The 27,422-nt window shown below is 69.0% G+C and overlaps 2 protein-coding genes and 1 long non-coding RNA gene across 7 annotated transcripts; 1 reads left to right on the top strand and 2 right to left on the bottom strand.

Moving 5' to 3' along the window:
* Positions 1-802: 802 nt before the first annotated feature.
* ABCA7 (ATP binding cassette subfamily A member 7) lies at positions 803-18,004 on the bottom strand. Of its 5 annotated transcripts, XM_068919636.1 has the most exons (52): positions 17,875-17,984; positions 15,404-15,555; positions 14,786-14,901; positions 14,552-14,645; positions 14,147-14,288; positions 13,948-14,075; positions 13,745-13,866; positions 13,462-13,656; positions 13,256-13,345; positions 12,862-13,099; positions 12,618-12,757; positions 12,413-12,529; positions 12,044-12,223; positions 11,758-11,966; positions 11,501-11,677; positions 11,187-11,409; positions 10,853-11,074; positions 10,512-10,716; positions 10,316-10,432; positions 10,003-10,174; positions 9,612-9,743; positions 9,366-9,505; positions 9,137-9,274; positions 8,816-9,027; positions 8,643-8,715; positions 8,211-8,413; positions 8,039-8,087; positions 7,747-7,827; positions 7,322-7,339; positions 6,985-7,139; positions 6,769-6,893; positions 6,600-6,698; positions 6,099-6,294; positions 5,891-5,985; positions 5,550-5,582; positions 5,142-5,247; positions 4,976-5,050; positions 4,464-4,633; positions 4,218-4,395; positions 4,004-4,119; positions 3,667-3,811; positions 3,460-3,583; positions 3,230-3,359; positions 3,020-3,140; positions 2,641-2,703; positions 2,443-2,549; positions 2,210-2,351; positions 1,997-2,131; positions 1,811-1,914; positions 1,627-1,719; positions 1,268-1,511; positions 803-1,184 (listed from the first exon to the last, which is right to left on the bottom strand). In XM_068919636.1, the coding sequence occupies exons 3-52, from the start codon at positions 14,849-14,851 to the stop codon at positions 1,038-1,040; spliced, it is 6,786 nt and encodes a 2,261-aa protein (XP_068775737.1). In that variant the 5' UTR covers positions 14,852-14,901; positions 15,404-15,555; positions 17,875-17,984; the 3' UTR covers positions 803-1,037. The 5 variants fall into 5 exon arrangements, with proteins under 5 accessions (XP_068775737.1, XP_068775736.1, XP_068775739.1 ...); XM_068919635.1 differs by lacking the exon at positions 15,404-15,555 and having other exon boundaries at positions 17,875-18,004; XM_068919638.1 differs by lacking the exons at positions 2,641-2,703; positions 15,404-15,555 and having other exon boundaries at positions 17,875-18,004.
* Positions 16,859-20,471, top strand: LOC138062306 (uncharacterized). The gene is made up of 2 exons (XR_011136358.1): positions 16,859-17,427; positions 18,875-20,471. It is a non-coding gene; the product is annotated as an uncharacterized lncRNA (long non-coding RNA).
* Positions 20,011-26,465, bottom strand: CNN2 (calponin 2). The gene is made up of 7 exons (XM_068919640.1): positions 26,293-26,465; positions 23,612-23,733; positions 22,569-22,635; positions 22,338-22,475; positions 21,986-22,102; positions 21,518-21,664; positions 20,011-21,422 (listed from the first exon to the last, which is right to left on the bottom strand). The coding sequence occupies exons 1-7, from the start codon at positions 26,353-26,355 to the stop codon at positions 21,159-21,161; spliced, it is 918 nt and encodes a 305-aa protein (XP_068775741.1). The 5' UTR covers positions 26,356-26,465; the 3' UTR covers positions 20,011-21,158.
* Positions 26,466-27,422: the final 957 nt, after the last annotated feature.

Below are 27,422 nucleotides of genomic sequence, written 5' to 3'. Positions count from 1 at the left end.
TCAGCCCTGGCGCCCCTGAGCCCCCCCCGGGCGGCCCCGGCCAGAGCATCCCCGCAGCACGCGGCAGGATGCCCCAGGGGCTCGGCGCCCCGGAGCAGCCGGAGAGGGCAGCTGCAGCCGCCCCGTTTCGTGTGGACGGACCTGGGTTGCCTCCTCCCACCCTGGCAGCCCCGCGGGGGAGGTACGTGGTCCCCCGCGCGTCGCAGACGGGTGCCGCTGGCCGAGGGAGCAGACGGGGGCCCCAAAGCCTCAGTGGTGCCCCGGGTCCCCCTGCTCGGGGCTGGCCCCCTGACGGAGCCGGCTGGCGTGGCCACGGGCACGGAGGGGCTCAACCCGGCCCCGTGCCGGGGGCACCCGCGGAGGGAGACGGAGAGGAAGAGGCAGGAGCCCCGCGCGGAGGGTGGGAGAAGGGCCCTGGGGGGCAGGACCCCCTGCTGCCGCCCGGCCCTGCTGCCTGCCCAGCCCCGGCCCGGGGAGCATCCCGCGGCGAGGACGATCCTGGTTGACCTTCGGCCGCTCCTGGCGACCACGCGGCTCCCGGGGAGCTGCGGGGCCCGGAGCAGCGCCAGCACCGGCAGCGCCCCGACGCGGGGCAAGGCACCGGGCCCCCCCGCTGCCCCCACTGCAGCCCAGCCTGGGGCCCGCGGCCTCCCCGCTGCAACGCCCCGGCCCGGCAGCCGCTGGGCGCTGGAGCGTCGCAGCAGGACCGGCCCCACGTGGGACCCGGCTTCGTCCTGAGCCCTCGGAGCGACCGCCGGGCCCCAGCAGCGCTGCACAGGAAAACCAGCCCGATCCCGGAGCAGCGCTGTGTATCTTTATTTAACTTACTATTTTACACCAGCTCCTCCTCTAGCAGAAAGCAGACGGGTCCCAGGGCCAGCCCCAGCACCCGGCCGCGCTGAGCCCACCGGCACCCGGACCTCCCCGTGGGGCTGCTGCCCCGTGCCCGGGGGAGCGGGCAGGATGTGGCCAGGCCCCCCCCGCGCAGCTCTGGGGTGCCGGGGCTTGCCGGCAGCACCGGCCCCCAGCATCGCGCGTCAGACCACGCTCTCCTGCCAGCTCTCGTCCTCCAGGAATGGCGGCAGCCTCGTGGCGGGGCCGGGTGCCGGGGCCGGGTCCTGCCCCGGGGCTGGGTCCCTGCTGGGGTCCTCGTCGCTCTGCTCCCTGGCGAAGTGCACAAACACCTGCGGGGACGGGGAGGGTGACGGCGGTGACGGGGCAGTGCCTGCGGTCCCCATCCCTGCCCATGGCTCCACGCCCGGCGCACCTGGTCCAGGGTGGTCTGGGACACGGAGTAGTCCTGGATGCGGCACGGGCCGCGCTGGGCCGCCAGGACGCCGAAGACGCTGGCCAGGGAGCAGGCGCGGGAGGGCAGCTGGTACTGCAGCAACCCGCCGTGCCGCTCCTTGAGCACGATGCCGGGGAAGGAGCGCTGCAGCAGGCTCTCCACCGGCTCCAGCGCCGGCCCGGGGCCGCCCACCCGCACCACCACCGTGTAGCCGTCCCCAAACCTGCCGTGGGAAGAGGGAGGCAGCGCTGGAGAGGCCTTTCCGGCCCCGCCGCTGCCCTGGCAGGGCTGCCTCCCCCTGGCCGCCGGGCCGTGCCCGAGTCCCCGTCCTGGGTTACCGGTTCTTGAGGTGCTGGACGCTCCCCAGGCAGCGAAACCGGCCGTTCACCATGATGGCCATCCGGGTGCACAGCGCCTCGCACTCCTCCATGCTGCGGGCAGGGCAGGCGTGAGGCCCCCACGCGGCTGGGCGGGCAGGGGCATCCTCCAGGCTGCGGGACCCGGGCGCTCGGGCCAGCTCACCTGTGCGACGTGAGCACCACGGACCTGCCCTCCTTGATGACGCTGAGGATGCAGTCCCAGAGGAACCGCCGGGCGCGCGGGTCCATCCCGGTCGTGGGCTCATCCTGCAACGGCAGCAGGGTGACCCGGGGCAGGAGCAGGGCCAGGAGCCCCTCGGAGCCGCCGGCCCCCCGGCCCCGCACTGACCAGGAAGACGACGGGCGGGCAGCCGATGAGAGCGATGGCCGTGGAGAGTTTGCGCTTGTTGCCCCCGCTGTACTTGCCAGCGGGCCGGTCTGCGTGCGGCCCCAGCCCCAGCTTGGCGATGCCCCACTGAGCCACCTGCGAGAGCAGCGGTGAGGGGCTGAGCACTGGGGAGCTGAGCACAGGGTGCCTGGGGCTCCCGGCTGCCCGCCTCACCCTGGACGTCTCCTCCTCCGGGACCCCGCGCAGGCGGCTGTAAAACTCCAGGTGCTCGCGGCCCGTGAGCAGGTCCGTGACGGCGTCGAACTGGGGGCAGTAGCCCATGTTCTGGTGCACGGACTGCAGGTCAGTGAGCACGCTGCAGAGCGGGAAGGGGTGAGCGTGGCGGGGGCGAGCACGCAGCGGCGCGGCGCTGGCCGAGCCCCTCCGCGACCCCCTGGCCCGCTCACCTGTGCCCTTTCAGCCAGGCCTCCCCCAGCGTCACCTCCGTGTCCCCCGTCAGCATCTTGAAGGTGGACGTCTTCCCGGCACCGTTCACCCCCAGCAGCCCGAAGCACTGCGCGGGACAGATGGGGGTAATGGCAAAAGCCATCCGTGCCTGCACCCAGGGGTGCCTGAGCCCCCCACATCCCCATCCCGTCCCTCACCTCCCCGGGGGGGATGGCCACGCAGAGCCGGTCCACCGCCGGCACCTTCCTCCGCCAGTACACCTGGAGCAGGGAGAGCGCGTTGCGGCACGGACCCGCCTGGCTGGGCGACCCCCGCGCTCCGGGGACCCCCTCGCCCGCCGTGCCGGCACGTCCCCGCGGGCTGCGCCGGGCCATGCCGCTGCGGCTGGGGCGGCGCGGGCGGACCGAGGATTCCCACGGCTCGAATCGCAGCGGAAGGAGAGAAAAGGGGAAGAAAAAGCCTTGCAGCAGGAGGTGTTTCTTCCTTCCCCTTTCCGAAACGTTTCCCGCAGGAAGAGCCGCCCCAGCCGCAGCCCCGCGGCGACGGACGGGGAAGGTCCAGCCCTGCGCCGCTCACCTTGGTCAAGTCCTGGAGCACCAGGACGTCGGTGGCGCGCGGCGCGCTGCCCACCTTGGCGCGCTCCCGGGCCACGTCCTCGTCCTCCTCGCCCAGCGAGGGCAGCCGGAGACCCCGCGGCCTGCGGGCGACAGCGGCAGGCAGCTTTCCAGGGAGGCCGGTGTGTCGGGGCCAGGGGCCAGCGGCCGGCCCCGCGCAGCCCCCCCTCACCTGAGCCGCAGGAAGAAGCGGTATTGCACCAGGAGGGTGAAGAGGAAGAAGATGACGCCCTGAACAGCCATGGCGAACATGTTCTTCCCTGCCAGATCCCAGCACAGGGGGGACACGAACCGCTTGTCTCCTGCGAGCGGCGAAGAGGAGGGAAAAGGGGCTCTAGGAGCAGGGGGACACAATGGGGAGCGCCCTGGGACCAGCAGCCTCCGGCCTCCCCTGGGACTCACCGAACCTCTCAAAGGCATCAGCCATCGCCTGGTTCTTCACCATGTCGATGAGGCCTCGGCCCAGGCAGAAGTGGGGGAAGATGAGGAAAACTTTCTTCAGGATGCGGTTGATGTCGCTGAGTTTCTGCCAGGACAGCAGACAAAGGTGGGGTTGGGGGAGAGCCGGCATCGGTGCTGGGACGGGCTCTGGGGCAGCCCGGCGCTCACCTGGTCCACGAAGAGCTCCAGCACGAAGGTGGCCACGCTGCCGTTGATGCCGATGAAGAGGTTGATGCAGGTCAGGGCGACGTAGGCAGTGCTGGGGATGCTGAAGAGGAAGGAGGCCGGGTACATCAAGGGGGTGATGGACCAGCTGGAGGGACAGAGGAAAACGGGGCTGACCAAAACACGCTCCATATCTGGGGACATGGCAGGGCCACCCAGGAATCGGCTGCACAGAGTCCCCGGACCCGAGCGCTGCTCCCACCCAGACCCCCCAGCCGCCCGCATCCCCCCAGCCCTTCCCAGGGTTCAGCCCCGACGCTGGGCTCCACCAGCCCTTCACCCATAGAGCAGCAGCAGCAGGACCAGGGAGGGCAGGTTGGCCGAGGACACGTAGGACTTCTGCTGGAAGCAGAGGAAGATGAGGATGACCAGCAGTGCAGGCACCAGGTAGTTGCACTGTGGGCACAAAGCAGCGGCAAGGGGGGATCACAAACAGGGTCTGGCTGCCGGGAGCCGCCCGCCTGCCTTGGCACAGCCCCGGCCCCATCTCCCACCATGTCCCAGGCGAAGTTGCCCAGCCAGTAGGTGACAGGCTTCATGCCGCTGACGAACTGCAGGTGCTTGGCCTTGCTGACCCGCTCCTCAATGAGGAAGAGCACGAAGCTGGCTGGGACAAAGGACATGGCGAAGATCACGCAGATGGAGACCAGCACATCCACCGAGGTGGCCATCCTGCCATGGAAGGCAGAGAGTCAGCTGGCAGCAGGTCCCTCAGGACCCCCTGGGCCCCCAGCACTCACAGGGCGGCCTCCGAGAGCTGCTCCTTGGTGAGGTTGAGGGGGTGGTTGGTGGCCGTGATGCCGTAGCGTGCCGGGTCGGCCCCTGCCGGCAGCCTGGCCCGCAGCAGCCCGTTGCTGGCCACGTTGAGGAAGGACACCATGGCGTGCCAGCCCTTGTTGTTGAACCAGACCTGCGGCCCAAGGGAATTCCTGCAACACCCTGAGCTGGGCTCAGCCCCCGGCGCTCGGGCAGGGGGACCCAGCTGCAGCCCGCTCCTCCGCCCTGCCCTGCAGCACCCTGCTCCCCACCGGGGCCGGGAACGGCGTCCAGCCGTCCTGGCTCACAGCTCCCCTCCAAGCTGTTAAACTCAACTCTGTCTCAAGCCAGGCTCCATCCTGTCCTGGCTGTAGCAACCACAGAAGGGGGACCCAGGCGTCCGGGTGCTCACTGCCTCCTCGCTCTGGGGCCCACCTGGACCCACGCGCGGTGCCTGGCTCCTGCCAGAACGCTTGGCCCCGGGGCCAGGGCTCACCTTGATGTTCTTGCGAGTGTTCAAGCCCTCGATGAAGCGGCTCAGGTTGCCCAGCAGCCGGTCTGCGGGGCTCCCCTGGGGGCAGACGCAAGAGGGTGAGGAGCGGGCTCGCCCCAAGAGCCCGCCCGGCACAGACCCGTGGCAGGGCACAGATCCCCAGCCGTACTGTGGTGACGTTGAATAGTGCCCGGAGCTCCAGGACCGCCCTGTCCACCTCCTCCGCCGACGGCAGGACCTGGGAGCTGCGGGTGCCCAGTGAAAAGCCACCGTACCTGGGTGTGCAGAGGAGAGCTGGACATTTGCAGCCATGCCACTGTGCCCCGCTGGCACCCCCTGCTCAAACCCAGCCCTCCACGTCCTGCCCACCCTGCCTTGGGCACCCTCCCGCCCAGACGCCACGATGAGGGCACACACTGAAGAGCCAAGGTTGCCCAGACAATGCCTCTGCCTGGAGACTCCCCAGGCTCCGTCTGACCACGCGCCCACGGCCCGACCCCACAGGGGACTCGGGTGTCCTGCCTCCCCGCCTGCCCAGTCTGCGAGGAACAAGACCTCGAGCTCTCCCCAGACTCACCTCTGCTCATTCACCCACTTCTTGCTTTTCAGCCTGAAAGAGACAGGGTGGGGGAAGAAATACCAGTGAGGAGACTGGTTACGCCAACACGGGGCTGCCTGGCACGAGCCGGACAGATTGTCCCTCCTCCTGTGATTCCTGCAGCGCTGCCGGCTGGGACATCCCGTGGGCAGGGCAGCCCCGGCTGGGTTTGGTCCCCAGCATCCCTCCCTGCTCCCGCCGTGGTGGGCGTCCATGCTGGAGCCTGGCCCCATCTCCCGGCTGTCCACCCCGGGAGGGCCCCACGCTGCGCCCCCGCGGCCGTGGGACGGGGCGCCAGGAACGCCAGGCCCCGCACTCACCCCTCGCGGATGATCTGGGGGTAGGTTTTCACCAGGTAGTCGGAGATGTTCCTGCCCGTCAGGTTCTGGAGGACGTCGCCCGTGCCCCTTTGCACCTGGCGGGGGGACAGACAGATGGCCCGGATGGACGTGCAGCCCCTGGGTGCCCCGGGACTGTCGCCTGCACCCATGCCTAAGCCTGCCCTCTGCACGGGGGCGGCAGGGTTACCTGGGGTGGCGGGAGCCCCCCGGCCGCGTCCGGGCAGTCAGGCAGCATCCTGTGAGCCCCCGGCGCGCTGCACTGGCAGGAAGGCGACGGCTCGGCTGGCGTCCAGTTCCCGCGCTGCAGCGCTGCCACCAGGGCCGGGGACGCCGGGGGGACGGAAAAGCCGCCGGGGTGGGAGGCTGGCGGGCATGGCTCCGTCCTGGTCCCCAGGCACATGGGGAGAAAGACCTCCGTGAGGAGCCTGGCACGAGCCAGAGGCATCGGGACGTGCCCCCTCCTGCCATCCCGCCGCGGAGGTGCCGTAGCATCGCACGGGCGGCACCGTGGGGATAGGGCGGGAAGCGGCCCCAGTCCCTTCCCACCCCAGGGAAAACGCTCCCCCTCTCCGCCCCAGGGCCAAGGGCCGGGGCGCAGGGTGGCAGAGCGGGTCCGTCCGGGAAGGCCGCGGCCGCTCCTGCGGGTCGAGGCCGAGGTCCGAGCCCCCCGCGCCGCCCCGTCACTCACTCCTCCCCGGCGTCCTTCATGCACTTGGTGCCGAAGCCCGGCTCGGCCAGGAGAGCGCCCAGGAGCCGAGCCGTGTCCAGGTCCCCCGGGGCATCGTCGCTGGAAGGACAGAGCAGGGCAGTGAGACGGCGGCAGCGGGGGCCGGGGCGGCGCTCCGGGGGGGACGCACCTGAAGAAGGTGAACTGGTGGCCGTACATCCAGGGCTCCAGGCGCAGCGGCGGGTACTTCCCGAAGGGCGGCACGATGAGGCTGAAGAGCAGTGCGACGCAGACGAAGACGGCCGGCAGGACGATCTGCGGGGGCAGGAGGAGGTGGGGGTCAGGGCCTGCTCTGCTCCCCCTGCCCCATGCCGGGGTGCCCCCGGCCGCGGCCCCTCCACGGTACCTGCGCGAAGAAGCCCCGGGTGCTGCGCCGGGCATGGAGCAGCCGCTTGATGAAGAGGGCGCGGAGCTGCTGGCGGGTGAGCGCCCAGCCCGTCACCCAGCGGGACCCCCGGCCGGCCGCGCCGCGCAGCAGGTCGGTCTCCTGGGGCTCCTCCGCTGCGAGGGCAGAGACGGGTCCTCGTCCCGGCCGCCAGCGCCAGCCCGGGGCCGAGCCGGGCAGCGAGGGCAGGGGGCTCATGCGGGCTGCTTGCAGGCAGCGGGACAGCCGCGGGCAGTTTGCTCATGGCGATGTCCCCGCGTCCCCATTGGGGACACCCCCAGCCCACCCCGGGTCCTACCTCTCCTGGCTCCTCGGACTCAGAGTAAAGGAGAGAGGAAAGAAATGTTACAGCTGCACCCGACGCACCCGTGCAGCAGCGGTTAGCAGAGGCGGGCTCCCAGGGCAGAGCAGACTCTGCAGACTATTGCAGACCCCTCCCCAGGTTCCCCCTGCCAGCTCTCTCCAGCCCCAAGAGTTGGGGCCCTCACACCCCTGACCCCCCCCAGACCCACCACCAGCCCTGCTCCCCTCCCTTCCCAAGGCCCCGGGAGATGCCCCGAGGTTGGCAGCAGCCGCAAAGCTGCCAGAGTTTCCTGGACCACAGGACAGGTCTGACGTCATGCCCAGCTCCGGCACGGGCGACGGGGGGACCAGTGGCCAGGGCTGGGCCGGTCGGGGAGCTCAGCCCCCACCTGGCCCTGCAGCCCCGGGGGTCCCTCTTACCCGGCTCCCCATTGGCCGCTTCTGCGTCCCTGTCCTCGCTGGGGATGGCTTCTCTCCCCGACCGTGAGGCTCTCCTGATGCCTGGCGAAACAGGGGGCAGAGCGGCAGGGTGGGACCGAGGCCACAGCCTGCGACACATACCTGCACCCGAGGCTGCTCCTGGCAGGGACCCCAGTGCTGGGGAGGGCAGGGGCTGTACCGGTGCTGCATCCCCCTGCGCCACCAAGCATCCCCCTGGCCCCTGTCCTGCACCCCAGTGTCCTGAAGCTCAGTCCGGGGCAACACATTTCACCTGCCACATCAACGTCCACCCCCGTGTCCTCGGCCACCTTCAGAAAGATCTGAGAGAGATGGGGCGTTAAACCCAGCCACGAGTGCCCGCCAGATGTTCGGTGGCCGGGGACCCCACGGGAGCAAAGCCCCGGCCGCCAGCTCCTCCAGCCCCAGCCACCATCCCCAGATACCTCTTCCAGGGTGGTGTCGGAGATGCCGTAGCTGGAGATGCCCAGCTCCCCCAGGTGAGCGTCCAGCTCCCGGAAGAGGTCCCCGAACGCCCCATCCTCAGCGCCGCTGTAGGGCAGGACGAAGAGCAGCTCTTGCCCAATGTCTTCCACCAGCCGGGAGCCCGGGACCAGCTTCTGGATCAGAGCTGACAGCTGGGGCACATCTGGGGGGACAGGGAGGGCTGGGAACCTGGGGCCAGCGCCAGTGTCCGGCACAGGAGCCAGCACTGTGCCCTGCACCTGGGCCTGGGGGTCCCGGGGGACTTTGCAGGGGGCAGAGGAGGAAGGAGCTGCTCCGGGGAGCGCGGCCTCAAGCCTGCAGCGGGGCCCAGCCGGGGAGCACCGGGAGGGTCGCACCGGGATGAGGGCGCAAGGCAGGGACAGGGTCCTCACCCACCGCACTGGCCTCGCTGTCCCGCTCGCTGCCCAGGCCCGTGTCGCTGCTGCGCTCCGAGTCGTTGTCGTCCTGCGGGAGAGGGCAGCCGGAGCGTGGGATGCTGCAGCACAGCTGGATACCCGGAGGGACCGGCCACCTCTCAGCTGGCGCTTGACACCCAGGGACCCACCTTTTTGGTGGGGCTGAGGATGCTGCCAGTGCTGCCACCCGGCCCGACCCGCTCCCGCTTCACCAGGGTGAGGTAGTAGCCAGTGCCCAGCCTGGCCTTGAGGAAGAGGGGGGACCCGCAGCAGCAGAGCCGGCCCTGCGAGATGATGGCGATGCGGTCGCCCAGCAGGTCCGCCTCGTCCATGTAGTGGGTGGACAGGATGATGGTGCGGCCTGGGGGCAGAGCGCCACGTCACCCAGCACCCAGACCCCTCCCCGGGGCTGGGGCTCACGCGCACAGAGGGGGAAGAGGGGTCCCCTGCCCCGTCCCCACAGCCTTGACCTTTGCGGTACTTGAGCAGCAGCTCCCAGATGCTGCGGCGGGAGTAGGGGTCCACGCCGGCCGTGGGCTCGTCCAGGATGACCACCTTGGAGCCGCCCACGAAGGCGATGGCCACGGAGAGCTTCCGCTGCATCCCGCCTGCGGGGCCAGAGGGAGGGCATCGGGGGCGGCCGGGGCCGTAGGGGCCGCTGCTCGGCCCCGGGGTCCCCGTCCTGCCCCCCGCACGCACCCGAGAGCTTCTTGGTCTGCTCCCGGCGCTTGTGGGGCAGCCCCGTGTCCCGGATCAGCTGGTCCATCTCCGCCTTCACCTGCTCCTCCGACAGCCCCTTGAGCCGCCCGTAGAACCAGACGTGCTCCTCCACCGTCAGGCTGCGGCGGGCAGCCCTGAGCGGCCGGCGCTGGCGGGGCACCCCCCGCCGCCCGCCCGGACACCGGGGCCCGGTCCCCACCCTGGCCCGCCCCGGCCCCTGCCTACATGTCGAAGAGCACGTTGTGCTGGGGGCACATGCCCATGGTTTTCCGGATGCTGTCGATGTCAGAGCGGATGTCCCAGCCCAGGATGTAGGCAGTGCCGGAGGTGGGGGGCAGGAGGCCGGTGAGGATGGACCTGCAGGTGGGACCGTGGGAGAAGGGGAGCGCAGGGGAAGCAGGACTCATTCGTGGTGGCCGGTGTCCCCTGTCCTATATGGGGTGCCTGGAGCTTATCCTCGTGGGGTCAGGGCAGGGGGACGGGAACACGTCAAAGCTGGGGAGAGCTGGGCTCAGGTCCCATCCCCAGGAGCACAGCCCGGTCCCAGGGCACACAGTGGTCCCCCTACGCGGCCACGCAGCCGCTCCGCGCCAGCACCCCCAGCCTGCAGCCTCACATGGTGGTGGTCTTGCCAGCCCCGTTGTGGCCCAGGAAGGAGGTGATCTGCCCCTCGTAGAAGTCCAGGCTCAGCCCATTGACGGCCACTCGGCTGCTGTTGTGGTAAATCTTCACCAAGTTGCGGATGGAGACTCCCGGCTGGAGCTGGGCTGGCGGCTCCTCCACCAGCACTGGAAGCCACCGGAGGGTCATGGTCATGGGGCCGGTCCCCTCGAAGCGGGGCAAGCCCCAGCGTCCCTGCAGAAGCGCCCAAGCCCGGCTCTGCTGCTCCGGCCACCAGGCTCCGGGGTGGGCACGAGGCAGGAGCTCACCTTGGGGTGCAGCCAGGGGGCTGGTGGGGTACGGGGGGTGCCCGGCCGAGGACACCTCGCCGCACCAGTAGCTCCTCAGGAAGGGGAAATTCCAGGGTTTGGGGATCCCGTACTGACCTGCAGCACGGACAGGGAGCGCTGGGCCGAGCACTGGGCCGAGCCGGGGGCGGTGGGGGGCTGCGGGGGCTGCGCTCACCTGGGAAGACGCCCTCGATGTACCAGGTGCCCAGGCCGTAGAGGCCGGCGTCCAGCAGCAGCAGAGCCATGGCCGTGGCGAAGTTGTAGGGGTCGCCGGGTACAGGGCTGGTGCCCAGGTTGTGCCACTGGATGCCCACCCCCTGCTCCTCGTAGAGCGAGAAGTACTCGCAGCCGAAGCCGAAGGCCACCGGTGACAGAAGGCTCTGGTGGCAGCAAGCACGGCGGCGTGGGTGGAAAGATCAGAGCCTGGGGTAGGAGGGGGACCCCGCGGCCCGAATCTTGCACCCAGCACGCACAGGGTGCCCCAGGGGCACCCATAGGGCAGCCGAGGCTGCTCACCACGAGGACACGGAGCGGGAAGGTGATGTGGTCACGCCACGCCACGCACAGCACGTAGGGCAGGTAGAAGGAGAAGTAGATGATGCCGCCGCAAGCTGAGGCCAGGTTGGCGCGTGGGAAGAAGGTGCTGATGAGGAAGCACTGGCAGATGGTGGCCACCGAGAAGGTGCCAAGGAAGAGGAAGATCACAGCAGGATTGCTGTAGGGTAGGATGTTCCCCAGCTGCGAAAGGAGGGGGGTTGGAGCCCACAGAGCCCCCCCGCGCAGGCTGCCAGGCCCCTGCGCTCCCCACGTCACCCAGGCTCTGTCTCCCATGCTTGGCTCTGCAACCTGCCTTGAGGATGAGGACGAGAAAGGCTGAGCTGATGAGGAAGGGGAGGAAGCTGCTGAGGAACCAGCTGAGCCAGAGGATCCCGCTGCTCAGCCCCATGGTCTTCATGGTCTCCTTGAGACGTGCCTCCTTCTCGTGCACCACCCCCTTGATGATCATGGCCACAGAGTAGATCCAGGCCAGTGTCATGAAGAGGGGCAGTGAGCGGTTCAGGACCCGCAGGAACCTGTGGGAGACAGTGGCGGCCCTTACTGCCCCTGGCCCAACACCGCCCAGCAGGGGACACCCAGGGTGGGGACCCCACGCTGCCCACTCACACGTCGTCCACGTAGCAGGGGTAGGGCATTTGCTGGATGTACACCCCGGTGCGCGAGGCACCCCCGGTCTGCACCCGCACCACCGCCTGCTCCACCAGGTCCTGCACGTAGACGAAGCCGCCCCACACGTAACGCAGGTCACTGAAGGGGTCAGCTGCTGGGCCAGGGTCCCAAAACCTGGGGGCAGACCAGAGCGCTGGCAGGTGGGGGACACCCCCCGCCCTGGGCACGGGATACGGGGATGAGCTTCCCCCGACCTATCCTTGATCTTGTTGGTCTTCGTGACGTCGTCGATGTCCATGCGGATCTTGTAGCGGACGTGGGGGGGCAGCGCCTGTGCCGTGGTGTTCGTGGGCGGCTCGAAGACCACGGCGGCCCAGAACTGCCGCTGCTCCAGCAGCTCCAAGGCCCTGGCCACCAGCTGCCCCTCGGTGGCCACCGCCTCGATCTTGTCCAGGCAGATGCACTGTGGGCAGGAGGGTCTGAGCAGGCTGAGCGGGCGCTCGGGGAGCCGGCCGGTGCGGGGGCCGGGGGGACACGCACCTCCACGAACTGCGCCAGCATGCCCAGGACCTGGTCCGCTTGGGTGTACACCTGGTGCCAGGTGAGCCCGGGGCCCGCGGCCGGCCCAGCCAGGAACCCGGCCAGGGCCGACAGGTTCCAGGACGTGCCGTTGAGGAGCCCGTCCAGGAGCTGTGCTGTGCCCGGGACCTGCAGTAGCTCCTGCAAAAAAACGGGGGGGAAAGAGGGTCAATGCATCTCTTCCCACAGCACCCGTCCATCCCCGGCCAGCCCCGAGCTGCACGCCCTGCACAGCCCACCTGGGACACCCGTCACCCTGTCTGTGATGGGAAGAGGTGCCCAGCCAGGGCCGAGGCTGGGGCTGGGGCCGGCTCCATGGGTGCTACACACCTGGAGGAGCTGCATCTCCAGGCTGCTGTTGAGGAAGGCATGGATCTGGGGTGCCAGCTCCCACCATGCGCCCGCCACGTCCCGCAGCACGGCCAGCTCCTGGAAGGTCCGGTTCACCTGGACGGGGTGGTGGGTGAGGCAGGCCTGGGGGCACCCCATCGTCCCGGCGCTCCCCACGCCGCCCACCCTGGCGGCGCCCGCTCACCTCGGCCATGACGCTGTCGGTGCCGGGGCCTGGCGGCGTGTACAGGATCTTTCCCACGAAGAGGGGCTTGATGCTCCGCCAGAAGATCTGCGAAAGGGGATGGGACTCCAGGCTCTGGGTGAGCTCTTTGCAGAAGGGACCTGGCACGGGGGCAGAAACAAGCCCTCAGGTGCTGCCCCTGCTGCCTCCCCACCGGGGCAGCCCGGCACGCCCCTGCCCTGCCCAGCGCGGTGTCTCTGCTCACTGGTGCCATCGCTGGGGGCCGCAGCTCTCTGCTCGGAGCTGTTGCGGTCCAGGAAGGCTTTGACGTCGTTGTCCTCATACCAGTTGAGGGAGGGGATGCGGAGCCCGCCGCCCTCGGGGTGCCCGCAGGCGATGCGGGACAGGGCCCTGAAGGCACCCGGGAGGGAGGTGCTGCCGTTGGGGGCAGCCAGTGCCCTGAGCTCCTGCTGCAGCTCCGCGAAGCTGGTCGTGGAGGAGACCTGGGGAGAGCAGGCCAGGGAGCAGAGCGGGGCTGCGGGAGCCCCGCCGCAGGGCCAGGGACACCCAGGACGCGCCGGGCAGCAGGGCACTGCCGGGGGCACCCGGGGGCAGGAGCACCCCCATGGCAGCACGGGCAGGGGGAACGGGGCAGCTACCTCCTGCAGCAGGGTCTCAGCGCCCCGCAGGATGGTGGCCAGGGCTCCCAGGGCGTCAGCGACATCGTCCGCCTCCGCGCTCAGCCGCTCCTGCCAGGGACGCGGGATGGGGGGTCAAGCTCCCCCGCGGGGCCCCGGCGGGTCTCCGAGCTGGGGCTTCCCAGGGCGGCTGCGGCTCCACGTCCCCCGCGCCCCAGGGGACTCACCGCAAAGAGCCGGGGGAAATCCACCTGGGAGAGGAAGGCGCGCGCCACGGCGCGGAGCGTGGGGCCGGGCAGGGCGCAGAGCCCCCGCTGCAGGCGCTCCGCGGCCGCGCCGTCGCCCGCCACCAGGAAGCCCGCCAGCGTCGAGGCGTTGCAGACCACGGCCTTCAGCGGGACGCGGGCGCCCACAAGGGAGAGCTGGGGGCCGGGGGAGAGGGCGGTGAGGCAGGGGAGCCCCGGAGCCACCGTCACCCGCCAGCCGGCCGGGCACGTGCCCCCTACTCACGATGCGTGGGCTGAGCTCAGCCCCCAGCAGCTGGTCCGCCAGCGCCGGCGGCAGGGACGCGTTGGTGCGGAGGAACCGGGAGAAGCTCTCCTCCTCCCGCAGGTAGCCCCTCACGGGCAGGGCTGGCGGGACGGGAGCGCGGGGTCAGCGCGGAGGGGCCGCGCTCCCCGCCAGGCACCCACCCGCCCGGCCCCGGTGCTCACCCCTCCGCAGAGCCGCGCTGCCCCGGAGCCGGCGCAGGGCGCGCAGGAGCTGGGCCAGGCTGCGCGGGAGCTGCTCCCCCCGGGCACGGAGCAGCACCCGCCGCGCGTCCTCCAGCAGGCGGGAGAGGCTGCGGGCAGAGGCGGCGGTGAGACGTGCTCCCCGCCGGCCCCCGCGGGCTCCCTGGCGCCCACCACTCACATGGCCCCGTCGAAGTTCCCCACCACGCCGGGGGCCTCTCCCGCCGTCGGGTAGCGGAAGCAGGGGTTGTTCAGGTTGCAGATGATGCCCTGGATCCAGGGCAGCGTCCCGGCCGACGGCAGCGCCTTGTTGGGGAAGTGGCCTGCAGACAGATGGGGGCACAGGTCCCAGAGGGGCGGGAGGGAGCTCCCGGGGTCCCCAGGGTCCCACGCACCCCTGAGCAGGGACAGCCCAGGGCGCCCCAGCCTGCGTCCACCTCATCACGCTTGTCACCCCCTGTGCCACCCAGGGCTGTGCCAGGTCCTGCAGGGCTCCAGCGCGAGGGGCAGCACCCAGGGCACGGGGAGCCCTTGCAGCCCGGCACCGGTGGGTCCGAGGGGGCTTGGGCTGGCGCAGGGCACTCACACTCATGCTGCTTGAACGGTGGGTGGGACTGTCGCACGGAGATCAAGATGAAGAAGAGGAAGAGGGGCCACAGGAGCTCAATGGCCAGCTGGATCTAGAGGGGGAGACCCGTGGTCGGGGCAGAGGGGACAGAAGAGTCCCCATCTCCATCAGCACCCAGGGCCCTGCCTGGCCCGTGGCGCAGGGGACCTGGCGGCTCTTTAGGAGCCCCCCCGGCGCAGGCGCCCGCCTCACCCTCTGCCTCCGCCGGTAGGTGAAGTTCTTCCAGAGCAGCAGCCCCAGCTGGGTGCCCACGGCCATGGCGGGGGCGCGGGCCGGCGCTTGCACCGTGCTGCCCCGCTCCGCTCCGGCTGCGGGAAGAGAGGGCAGGGTCAGCGCGAGCCCTCGCCCCGCAGAGCCCAGCCGCCCTGTCCCGAGGCCGAGCCATGCTGATCCGCCGTCGGGCTGCCTGCGACGCGCTTGGCTTTCGGTCACCCCTAACTCGGGGCTTAGCAGGCACTCGGGAAAGGGCACGAGCGCCCGGCTGAGCCCCCCTGGGCCCTGCAGCACCGGCAGGTAGGAGCCGGCACCACATTCCTGCCCACAAAGCTCCTTTCCACACCAAAACCTTCAACTTTTATCCTTTTGTAAACCAAAAGCAGCAAAATAGGGCACAGGCTCTATAAAATCCCTTTCAGGTCAGCGTTGCTTTGGGAACAATGAACCAGATTCACGAATTACACCAGTCACGCAGCAGCCACCTGCGTCCCCCGAGCAAATCCATCCCTGGCTGAAGGAGCGGGACATGATCCCTGGGGACCAGCCACGGCTCCGGGAGAGCTGGGCAGCCCAGGAGGGAGGGGAGAAACCTGCCTGTGCCTCAGTTTCCCCATCTGAGGGATGGGGGCAGACACTATTCCTCCTTTGCAAAGCGATGGGATCCTCTGGGTCTGGGAAGCGACACTAACACAACTGCTTTCTCGCATTACTTTTTCAGCGGCTGGCAGATCCTACTGACGGGGAGGCTGGAAGCAGAGGTGGGAAGGAGATGGTGCCCAGGGTGCCGCCGGACCCCAGCATGCCGTTGCGAGGTGCTGCAGGACCGGCCTCTCCCAGCCCCAGGGCTCAGGACTGGGTCTTTTCGGTGAAAAAACAGACCAAGCACACCCCTCCTCAGTGCCCAAACTCACCTTTCTCTCGCTCCCCTCCAGGAGCAGGAAACGCTGCAGCCACGTCCAGCCCTGCGCCCCGGCCGCCCCAGCTGGCTGCTGGGCAGGCGAGCGGCTGCGCGCTGCGCAGCCGGGCTCTGCCCCGCGAGGCCCGGCGCCGGCTGGAGCCGAGCGGCGGGGCAGGACCCCGCGGCCCCGGCTCCCGGCACTAATCCACCACCCCGGGCCTGGGAGCGGATAAGCAGGTACCAGAGCCAGGCGGGATTAGGATCCTCGCGAGGAAATCCTGCTAATCAGCCTGCAGGGTCTGACCTCGGTGGCACTAAAGTGGGGCTGTGCGGGAGGATTTCTCCCCGGGGGGTTGAAGGGGGCTTTGCCATCCCCCCGGCACCCTGCCGCAGGGAGGGAGAGCGGCGAGAGCCGCCTGGGCACCGTCCGCGGGGAGGCTCAGCCCGGGAAGCAGCTGCCGGGACACGGGTGACTGGTGGAGGAGGCAGCCGGGTGCCTGCTCGGGGAAGCAGGCAGCGCCCAGCCCTGACTGGGTGCAGGATGCCGCAGGGTCTCCTATGGCCAGGAAGGACCCTCAGGCCAGTTCTGCATCACTCAGGCTGGGGAAAGCAGTGGGTCCTTTCCCATTCTTTTTGTAGAAGGGAAAACAGACAAACACTTATTATTGCTAAAGACAAAAGCCAAGTAGCCTTCCAAGGGAGAAACTGTGCTAAGGACCCCTTCATACACGCTACAGAAGGCAAATTCGCCATGTCACTGACCACCGCCAGCGTGTCTCCTGGCCTCAGGGAGCAAAACGCACTCAGCAAGCAGGGGACGAGGGTGTGCCCCGTGGAGCTGAGCTGAGTGCCGGGGAGAAACCGAGGCATGACGGGCAGCGGCGGCAGCCCCGGGCTGCCAGCTGGCCGTGGGAGGGCTGGGGGAAAGCCCAGATCTCCCCCTCCAGTATCGGAGCTGTGCTGGAGACCCCAGAGCTAGAGATCAGGTATGTCATGCCTGTCAGTAACTCAGGCTGGCTGCTTTCCAGGGCGTTTCTGTTTTCTGACCTGGCCTTCCTCTATAGCCGCAAGGGCTGGAAATTCAAATACGTAATTAATGAGCACAGGGACTCCTGCATCTGCCTGGGTGCTGCCTCTCCATCCCCAGCTGCAAGTAGGGAGCACGGTGGCCCTCGTCCCCCGGGCCCCCCAGCGCCCACCACCCCGACCCTGGCATGATGGGAAGCACGCGCAGTTGCAAAAGGCACCGCGACTTTTCAGCTAAACAGTCACTTGGCAGCCAGGAAGTTGCAGACTCGGGTCGCGGAGAGCAGCGCGCCTTTATTACCCGCTCAGCCTGGCCACGGCGACAGGGCGAGTGCTGGCCCGGAGCTCTGCGCGGGCCGCAGCAGGGCGCAGCGGGCAGGGGGCTGCAGCGCGGCATTGCCCCCCCGAGACCCGGGCACAGAGCAGCACCCACAGAGCTGGCACCCCCGGGCTGGGCATCGCCCCGCGCACGCGTGTCCTTCCGCGGCTGAAAGGGTTACCGCAAGCCGGGATTTACGCAGACAGTGAGCGGCAGGCGGGGATGGCGGCAGGCACGGCTCTGCCGGCAGAGCTGCCCTCGCTCCTCTCGGTCCCCTCGCAAAGCTGCGCACACGAGGGCGAATCCTGCCCCTCCGCTCCCACCGGGCTGGGCTGCCCGGCACCCCGGCCGGGCGGGGTGACTCAGGACCCCGAGGTGGGTGACGGTCCCCTCCCCCACCCCGTCTGCATAGAAAACAGCCCCCACTCGAGTCCTCCCCACGCTCGGTGCAAGCCCCAGCTCTGCCAGCGCCCCGGGGGAGGCCTGGAGGGGCCCCTGCCCACCTCCTGCTCAGGGGTGCCCCGAGCCACCGGGCGGCTACCCAGGGGGACACCGGCCCCGGGGCCCCCCCAGGCCCGCCCAGCCCCGGGATGCTGCAGCCCGGCGAGGGCAGCGCGCTGGCTGCCCCGTCCCCGGCAGCGCGGAGCAGCCGGGCAGCGGCCCCGAGACCCTCTTGCAGCTGGGGTCCCCGTCCGGATGGGACCCCTTCCGAGGGCTCCTCCCAGCTGAAGCCCCCCAGAGCTGGGGACCCTTTATCTGAACACCCTCCAGCTGGGGACCCCCCCCGGGCGCCTCCCCCCCCGCAGGTTCCCCCTCATTTACCTGCTCACTCCATCACCGCGCGGCCCCTTTAAGAGGACCTCGCCGCGGGCTCTGCCGCCAGCTCCGCCGGGGCTCGCCGCGAAGGCCACGCCCCCCGCCCGGGCCGCGCCCCCGCAGGGGCCACGCCCCCTCCGCCTGGACCACGCCCCCTCCGCTGGGCTCTGGCTACAAAGTAGCCACCGGCGTGACGTCATAGGAAGCGGCTCTTAAAGGGGCCCGCGCGGCTCGGGGCAGCGGGGGGGCCGGGGCCGGGGCCGGGGCCGGGGCCGGGGCCGGGGCCGGGGCCGGGGCCGGGGCCGGGGCCGGGGCCGGGGCCGGGGCCGGGGCCGGGGCCGGGGCCGGGGCCGGGGCCGGGGCCTCCCCTTGCTCTGGGGGCTCCCGCTGTCCCAGCCAAGGTACCCCCTCAGTGGGTGCAGGGCCTGGCACCCTGGGGAGCCAGCCAGGTGGCCGTGGAGGTGGCAGGGCTGTGCCCCCTCCTGGGGGGGAAGGGCTCCCCCGGCCCTCACCCCACTCCGGGCCCCACAGGGGGCGGAGGGCTGGCTGCCCTCAGGCCACACGGGGTGCCCGCGCCAGGCTCGGTGCTTGCCTGCCGCCACAGCCTCGCCGGGAGCAGGAGCGAGGCCCCGCTTCTCGCCGTGCCGGCTGCCCTCTGCCCCAGCTGGGGCTTCCTGCGCTCCGGGCAGCCCCGGCCTGTTGGCACAGCCCTGCCAAGAGCGGCAGCCGGGACCCGTCGGGAAGCGGGGCATCGGGTGCCGGGGCCTCGGCTCGCTCCCTGCGGCCTAGTGCCAAGTCCAGGCCCCCTGACCCTGTGCCACCACTTTGGGCTTCACCTCACATCACGCAGCCGTACAGAGACGTTCTGGGGTAAAGGCATCCCCTCCCAGGTTATGCTGCAACCTGTTGTTCCCAGCCTGATGACGGCCACATTCCCTTATTATTATGTATGATCTATTACATGATGTATTACACATTTTTATGGTCTCCAATTATACCCAATTAGGGAAGCACACCTTTCCCTTGGAGGAGCCGGCGAGGGCTCCGGGGAGGTTACAAAATGCAGAGAATATCTGAGTCATGCTGCTACCGGCAAGCAGAGCTGGGCCAGGACCGTACTTGGAGCCTGATGAATCACTTCAGCTTAATAATGCAGTAGGAAGCCAATGTAGCAAGCTATTAAGGAAAAAATAATAAAGCAAAGTTGAGCTTTTTTTTTTTAAACCAATAATGACAGGCTAAAAGGCTGTGGCTTGAGAGAAAGGATGGCAGCGGAGCCAGCGTTTCCATCAGCAATACCAGCGGACCCACTCAGGCCTTGGCCACATGCCATGGAGGAACTCAGCTCCCCAAAACCCAGCATTTCACCTCGAAAGGTGGGGCACAGCTGCCCTTCCTCCCCAGAAAGGGAGCACGCAGCTGAAGCTGGAGCAGCCAGGGCAGTGGGACCAAGGGCCACAGCTCTGATATGGTATTTGGGGTTCCCCGCACGGGCAACGAACCACCCCAAGGCCGATTCCCATAGAAGAAGGGGTGGGGAGTCCTGGTAGAGCTCAGCCCAGCATGGGCTGGGCTGGAACTAGCAACAGGAGACAGGGCAGGACAGGGCAGGCACCAACGCGGCTTTGCACCACACAGGTTTCAGGAAAGCAGGACTCGGTGCGCAACGCCGAGGCTTGGGAACGGCCGCACCAAGGGCGAGGCCGCACGGCATCGCCTCCCCGGCTCCCAGCACTGGCCCCCGGCCGCCCCGCGCTTACAGCGCGGCACCAAGCCTCTGCTCTAGAGCCAGTCGTTACAGAGGTCCCAGCGCAGCTCGTCCTTTCTGGAAGCTTTTTATTGCCTACATTAAAAAATATTACACGGCTTCACATTTTAGTCAAAAGAAAGTTCCCAGCTCCCACTTAGAGGGCGGCAGCTTCCCGCGCCTGGCAGGGACAGGCAGCAGCTCGGCCCCGCGGGGGAGGAAGCCTCTGGTCTCCCAGCCCAGCGTTGCTGGGGTCTCGCACCCGCAGCCCCCCGGTTCGACGAGCCCCCTCTTCAAGGCATTCAGAGCCTGGGCCCGAAACACTGGCCCAGCGCAAAGAGTGTACTTTAGAAAACGTTTCCTGTTTAAGTTAATTTAAACAACAACAACAAAGCTTTCAATATAAGAGCATCTGTATTAAAAATACATGATTTTAAGAAACCTACTGCCACAGCAAGAGGCTGTGCAAACACACCCAGTGTCCCCCAGCCCCACGCGCCACCGAGGAAGCTCGTGCGCTGCCCCGCAGCTGCGGGCTGCAACCATCGGACTCCGCAGCATGAGGCCACGGACGAGTCTGCCAGGTGATCAAATTACCGCAGCTTAACGAGTTACTGCTGGTCAGCAGAGCCACGGTACGTAATTGTCCATGTGCAGATTCCCAGCCACCCCCCGCCACTGCGGAGGCGACTCTGCAGACCCAAAACCACAGACAGCGGAGGCGGATGGAGGCATGCACTCCGGGACAGTTTTCAGTAGAGACTGAAGCGTTAGAAACTTGGTCCCTAACAATTCTCAAAAAAAAAAAAAAAAAAAAACACATTTCCAGCTTTGCTGTCCTTCTAGAGAATTACATGAGAGCAGCCTGCTAAGAGCTTCACTGTTGGCATTAAAGAAACCACACACAAACACACACGCACACACAGGAAAATCATGCCTGGTCCCTGCGACAAGCTCCCAGGAGCAGGAAGAGATGCTGAAGCACAGCAGAGCTGATGTGGCAGAGCTCAACGGCTGCCTCTGCCGTCTCCCGGCCGTGCTCCCCTGGACGCACCTGGCCAACGTGCCCCCTTGTCCCGCGCAGGAACGTCCCCAAGAGCACAGCCTTGGGCAAACCCTACCCACACACATGGCAGCAGCAGCACTTTTTACTTTACCCGAGGGCGCATGGGCAGCTGCCACTTGCCAAGGGCATCCAAGCGCTGTCACGCCAGAAGAGCTGCAGGGGCTGTTTGCTGGACGCTGCATTGAAACACATTATCTTGACTGCGTAAGAAAAGACACCGTCCACTCCACAGTACTTGAGCATCTGCCTCCTTCCAGCTGCAAGCTCCCAGGCTGGACACGGGAGAGTCACGATTCCCAAGGGCTGTAAGAAATGGCCACTCTTCTCTAGAAGCAGGGTCTCCGTTTCTTCACTCAGAAAAATAGATTCATTAAAAAAAGAGTTATAAAAAGAGGGAAGGATGAAAGGAAAGATACTGGAATGTTGCTGGCAGTGGGGTCTGTACATGAGATGGGGCTAGGGACAACGGCATCCCGCTCAGTAGCTCTCCTCCTCATGGTAGTAGTGGTACCCCGGCGGGTCCATGCTCTGGTCACAGGTGGCGTTGGCCACATCGCTCTGGTTGCCCTGTGGGCAGTACTTGGGGTCATAAATCTGGCGGCCCAAGCCAAAGACCTGGCCACTCTGGTTGGCCCCCTGGTTGGAGCCCATCTGCAGGGACATGGAGGAGTTGTCACACTTCTCGAGGCCCATCTTGGCATCGTAGATGTGTCTCCTGGTGCCAGGAGCTGTCATGCCCACCTGGAGGAAAAGGATGGAGCAAGGCTCAGACGTGTCCCCCCACTCCTGCCACAGGCTGGCCCCAGACCCCTGGCACCCTGGACACCCAGGCTCACCTGGCTGGCACACTTGTTGGTGCCCATCTGGAGGCTGATGGTGGAGTGGTCCATGGGAGGCAGGATCTGGTTCTTGGGATCATAGAGGTGCCTCCTGGTGCCGTAGGCCGTCATGCCGGACTGGCTGGCACATTTGTTAGTGCCCATCTGGAACAAAGGGTTCCAGTGGGAACCGAGCTCCCCCTGCCGAGGCCAGCTCACCCCACGGCCCAGCACCAGCTCCTCCTTCCCCGTTCTTCCCCTCCCAGGCCCAGTTTTCCAGGGCTCTTGGATTTTGAGTGCTGGGGTTTGGACACAGAGCCAAGGACCATTCCCGTTCCCAAGGACATTCAGGGCGTCTCAAGCCTGTGGCTCCCCCAGCCATGTGCAGAGCCACCAGCATGGATGCTGGGGGTGTGATAAAACGGGGCGCTCCCTCGGCCTGAGCCTCGATACCCCCAGCCCCAGTGGCACGGGCGGGGAGCCCACCTGCAGCCCGATCACGCACTGCCCAGCCTTCATCTTGGCCTCGTCGAAGTTCCTCTGCTGCTTCTCTGAGTACTTGACGCCGATGTCCACGCCACTCTGGATCCCCTTGGTCTTGGCCTGCCGGAGAGGGCGGTGAGGAAGGACAGGGCTCTCACACCGCTGAGCGTCACCCCGGACGGCAGCACCAAGGGGCCTCGCATACGCCACCCCCACACCAACACAGAGCGAGCAGCAGGACCAGCGGCAGGACGCGACCCCGGGCCCTCCAGCCGTCCTGAGGTGGCTGCACCTCGGCTGAAGCAGCCGCTTACGGCACGTCGTGCAGCCACACGGCCTGTGCCCAGGCACTCACCATGCCCGCCAGCGCCAGCAGCGACACCTGCACCTGCGTCATGTTGCCGCTCTCAAAGAGGTCGTTGGCTTCGAAGAGGTCAACCGGGTTCATGCCGTAGCTGGCCATGGCCTTGATGAAGTTGGAGAGGTTCTCGAGCTGGCGGCGGGGAGGGGAGAGAGGGGTGAGGCGGCAGCGGAGGGGACAGCTCCGCGGCAGCCGGCTCCAGCCCGAGGCGCTGCCCGCACCTACCTGGTGCCAGTTCTGAGCCGAGCGGTTGATCTTCCTCACCGAGTTGGGCTGCAGCTTGTTCATGAGCCTGGAGGGGGAGAGCAGTGAGCAGGGGCTGCAGTGGGGCAAGGGCAGCCCCAGCCGGGCTCGCACCGACTGCCCGCGAGGCCGGGAGCAGTGCGAGCCAGGCAGCTCCCACGCAGCCACCCCCAAAGGACCCCTGGGGTCTCGGCCAGCACCCCGCTCGCTTCAGGCTTTCTTCTAGCAGATTTCCAAGCTGCTCCAAAGGAGCATCGCGCAAGAGGCCCTGCAGCACGGCCTGCTCCCACCTCTCAGCAGCACCCGGCACCACCGGCAGGTCTGACCCCGGGGAGCAGCCCAGGCTCCCTTTGCGAGTGAAGGAGGGCGATTTCCACCGCCCGGCCCCGGCTGGGAGCAGCCCCTGGACGGCAGCGCTGGGCATCTCCCACGGCGCCCACCCCGCCGGCAGCAGGGCCTGCTGCGGCCGCCGCGCTCAGGGCCCCCTCCGCAAGCGGAGCCGCGGGAAGCGCCTGGCTCCAGGCTGCTCGGCTCCCCGCTCGCCCAGGAGCCGAGTCAAGAGCCAACTGCAAACAGCTGGCGCCAAGTGGAGGAGCCGATTTTCCCCAGGGTCACCGCTGCCAGCTAGCTGAGGAGCGATGCCCAGGCCGGGAGGAGGCTGGGCAGCCCGGGAGCGGCTCCGCAGGCGGATCTGCGGGCTGCGGCGTGCCGGGATCGGAGCCCTCTTCCCCGGGCGGCTCCTGCGTGCCGGGGGGAACTGCCAGCGAGGGCCCGGGAGAGGGACTCGTCCCTCGGTCCGGCTGCGACGCTCCAGGACCCGCAGCTCCACGCGGGGCGCAGGCGCTTCGGGAGCGACTGCCCAGCAAGCACATCCTGCACGGAAACCCCGCGGCTCCCGGCAGGCGGCAGCGCCCGCTGGCGAGGGCTCGGCCGCACCCAGCCTGCCCGGCAGCGGCTGGGGTCCGAGGGGCCCGGCCCCCGCCATGCCACGCTGGGCTCGGCATCGCCCCGTGAGCACCACTCACTCGCAGAGGATCACGCCGTCCTTCAGCCCCTTCTGGAAGTCGGGCCCGATCTGCTGCCCGGTGACGCTCTCGATCCATGTCCTCAGCTCGGCCTCCTTCTGCGGGTCGTACTTCTGGGCGAGCTGGGAGGGAAGGGCGAGGGGGCAGGTCAGGCGCCTCCCCGCCGTGGCCGCCGGCGCGAGGGGGCAGCTCCCACCCACGGCAGGGCCGCGGAGAGGCCCGGGCGCAGCAGCCGCGGCCGGGCCGGCCCCACCACCGCGTCCCCCGGCTCCGCAGGAGCCGGCGCGTCCCGCATCCCTGCGGCACGCGGGAGGCCGTCCGGGCGGCCAAAGGGACGTTTGATCAGCTACAGCTTCCTGGCGCAGAGGAAGCCCAGATTCAGCAGCAGCGAGAGCAGCCTGCGAGAGGAGGAAGGAAGGAAGGAACGAAGCAGCGGCCCCACGGAGGGGCAGGCAGAGCCCGGGCGCCGGGGACCACCGGCGCAGCCGGGTTTAAAGATGCGGTGTGACCCCCTCACCAGGGGAAACATCCCCCTCACCCCAGCATCCCCAATCGCCGTCTTTCAGCTGCTTTAGGCCTGTCTTCACGGGCGCTGCGGGGAGCGGGAGCAGCCCGGCGGGGCCGGGCGCGATGCTGCGCCCAACCCCGGCACGGGCCGCACCCGGCGCGAGCTGCAGAGCTCAGCGCCCGCCGCACGGCAGCCCAGAAACTTCTGAAACTTTCAAAGAGGAAGAGGAGGAACCGCCTGCGTGGGCCGAGGGAGGAAGCAGGCTCCCTCCGCGAGGCCCCAGCTTTCTCCCTGTCTGCATGGGGAAATCAGCCCCGAGCGCCAGGCCGGAGGGGACGCTCGCCTGCCACTGGGAGGGCCGGAGCGCCTCTAGCAGCCGTGAGCAGCTACGGACACGGGGCAGGAAAGGGCTCCTCGTTCAGGAGCTGACCCCTGACGACAGGCCAAGAACTGCTCCTCGCTCAGCTACGAACCATCCCGCGCCCCAGGCGGGACGGAGCTCAGCCCCTGCGCTTCCTCCGGCCGGGAGGTTAAACCTGCCCCCGTCGGCAGGTCGGGGGAGGGAGAAATCCTTCGCCGTGCCCTCGGCAGCCCCAGGGACACCACCGCCGGCCCCGAGCCTGCAGGAGCTGCCGGGGAGCGGGAGCTGAGCGCGGGGGCCGGCAGCAGGCCACGGAGCCGGCCGGGTGCCGCCAGGGACCCGCGGCTCCCTCGCCGCGCGGCAATGCCGACGCCGCTCCCTCCCGCGGGGCCCGAACACGCCGCCCGGCAGATTCCTCGGTCACCGCGGCTATGCCAGGAATGCGAGCGCCTCCTCCCAAATGGAGACCAGCTGCCAGGAAAGGGAAACGGACCCCGCCGGCCCGGCGGGAGACGCGGGGTGCAAAGCCCATCCCTGTTCAGGGTGGGAAAAAGGCTCCGAGGCAGAGCCTGAACCCCCACTCCCAGCCCTCCCCCCCGGCACGGACCTGCCGTGCCGAACCAGCACCCAGGGACGGCTGTGCCCTGCGTGGCAGGGGACGCTTGGCTCTCCACCCGCGGGTGACGCCGGGCCTGTCACCCTTGTCCGTCCATCCAAGCATAGACGGGAACTGCAGTGACCCCTGAGCCAGCTCCGACTGCTGCCCTGGCGGCAATCTCTGCCCGAGCCTCAGTTTCCCTCTCCGGTAGCCCTGGGGATCGCCCGTCCCAAGGGGCCGAGCAGGGAGCTGCCTGCGGGGCCCGACGGGTGCCCCACCGCTGCCTCTCCCCCGCGCACGGGGAGGGAGCGCTGAAAAGCCGCAGCAGAGCCAGCGCCGCTGCCGGCATCCCGACCCAGCAGCAGCACGGGAAGGCGGCGGTGCAAAGCTTTCGCAAGAGGCAGAGGGGCAAGAGGAGCCCCCGGGAGGGTCCGGGGCTGCCCTGGGAGCGACAGACGGCCCGTCCACCCGTCCTGGCACCCCGGGGACGCAGGGAGCCGCTGGGTGGGACACACGAACCGTCCGTCGTTCCGGCCGCGCGCCCCCGCGCAGCCCCCGCGCCGCAGCATCACGCGGGCCAGCGGCAGCATCCCGCTGGCCGACGAGCGGGTTCTGTGCCTGGGTGAATTCCTCCTTCCAGCCCGCCGCAAGCGCGGGGGCTTTGCAGCAGGGGCAGGAGGGGGCCGAGGGGGCTGTCTGGCACCAGCGCGGATCCCACCACAGCCCCCTCTCCAGTGGCCTGGGAAGGTGGCGCTGGTTTAACTGGTTCCCAGTTGGCGACGTCACCTCCAGTAGGGCCAGTCAGACTGGCTGGCGTCTTGCTGAATCCAGCTGAAGCAGCGGGGAGGCAGCGCGCAGTGGTGCGGGGGGCACCCGCCACACCGGGACCCCGCAGAGCCGGGGGGCAGAGCCGGGAAACGCTGCCCGGGACCCCCTGCGCCCCCGGCCCACTGAAGCCACTGCGCCGGGACCCCGCAGGCCCCGCCGGGCACCCCCGGACGCTCCGGGACCTCCCAGTCGCTCCGGGCTCAGAGGCACACCGAGACCCCCCCAGCTCTCCAGGGCCCCCGGATGCACTGGGAACCCCAGTCGCTCCGGGCTCACGGGCGCACCGGGACCCCCCCAGCTCTCCAGGGCCCCCGGGCGCTCCGGGACCCTCCAGAGTCCCCGGAGGCACCGCGACCCCGTGATGCCCCGGTGCCCCGGCGGCTCACCCGGTTCTTGACCTCGGCGGAGAGGCCGTAGGAAGGGCCCTTGTTGAACTGGGAGCTGCTCATGGCGCGGCGGGCAGGGGAGCGGCGCGGCGCGGAGCGGAGCGGCGGCACCGGAGCGGGGCCGGGGCGGCACCGGGAGGGGTGGGGCTGGGCGGGGCTGGCCACGCCCCCGCGCGCTGATTGGGCGAGGCCAAAATGCCCAAATAAGGGCAGGAGCGGCCGGATCGCGGCGGGGGGGGGGGGGGGGGGGGTTGCGCCCCAGGACCAGGACACGGGGCCCGGGGTGGGGGGGGGGGTCGGCCCCGGGGTGGGGGGGGGGGGGGGGTCGGCCCCGCACAGCAGGAACCCCTCGGCCGTGGGCACGCGCGCGCACACGCGGGCACACCCACGCGCGCGCACACCTGCACGCCCAGGTGTGCACAGCCGGCCACACCTGCAGCGCTGCGCGCACCCCCGCGTGCACGCCCACACGCGCGCCCATGCGGACCGGCGGCTGTGCACACACTTGCGTAGGGACGTGCACTCACACGCAGGTGGAGAGCTGCACACACGTGTGCCTGCACATACGCTCCTGTACAGGCACACGCGTACACACCCGCATGTACACATACATGTGTGCACGCAGTGTACATATAGGCATGCATGTGTACACTTACATACAGGCACTTATACACACACGTGTGCACACATGCATATACTGGCACAGCTGCGCTCGCCCCACTGCTGCTCCTCACCACCGTGGCTAACGCGCGCCCAGATCCCCGGCCTGCTCCGTGATCCCAGCCCATCACTGCCCGCTCGGAGCCCGACGCCAGGCTCCAGCAGCTGCAGCACGGCGCGGCCGGCAGCCACCAGGCCCCAGCCACGCTGCACGGCAGGCACGGCGGTGGGGAAGGGGCTGACGCTGCAGCAGGCAGGGAGCTGGCGCCTGCTGCGGCCTGGGGAACCCCAGCCCCTGCTCGCCCCAGGCGGGCCGGGATTTTCCAGCTGCGGTTTCCCGGCTCTGTGGCCGGTAGATGGCACAGGAGAGACAGCATCAGTCCAGGTCTGGCACTGGGCATCCCCCACAGCAGCACCCCAGCCCCAGCAGCCCTGGCTGAGCTCTGCCAAAGGGAGTCTTCCCTGGGGAA

Source organism: Struthio camelus, chromosome 26, assembly GCF_040807025.1.
Source record: "Struthio camelus isolate bStrCam1 chromosome 26, bStrCam1.hap1, whole genome shotgun sequence".
Taxonomy (NCBI): domain Eukaryota; kingdom Metazoa; phylum Chordata; class Aves; order Struthioniformes; family Struthionidae; genus Struthio; species Struthio camelus.
Note: the sequence above shows the minus strand (reverse complement) of the source record. Positions and strands in the feature narration are given on the sequence as shown.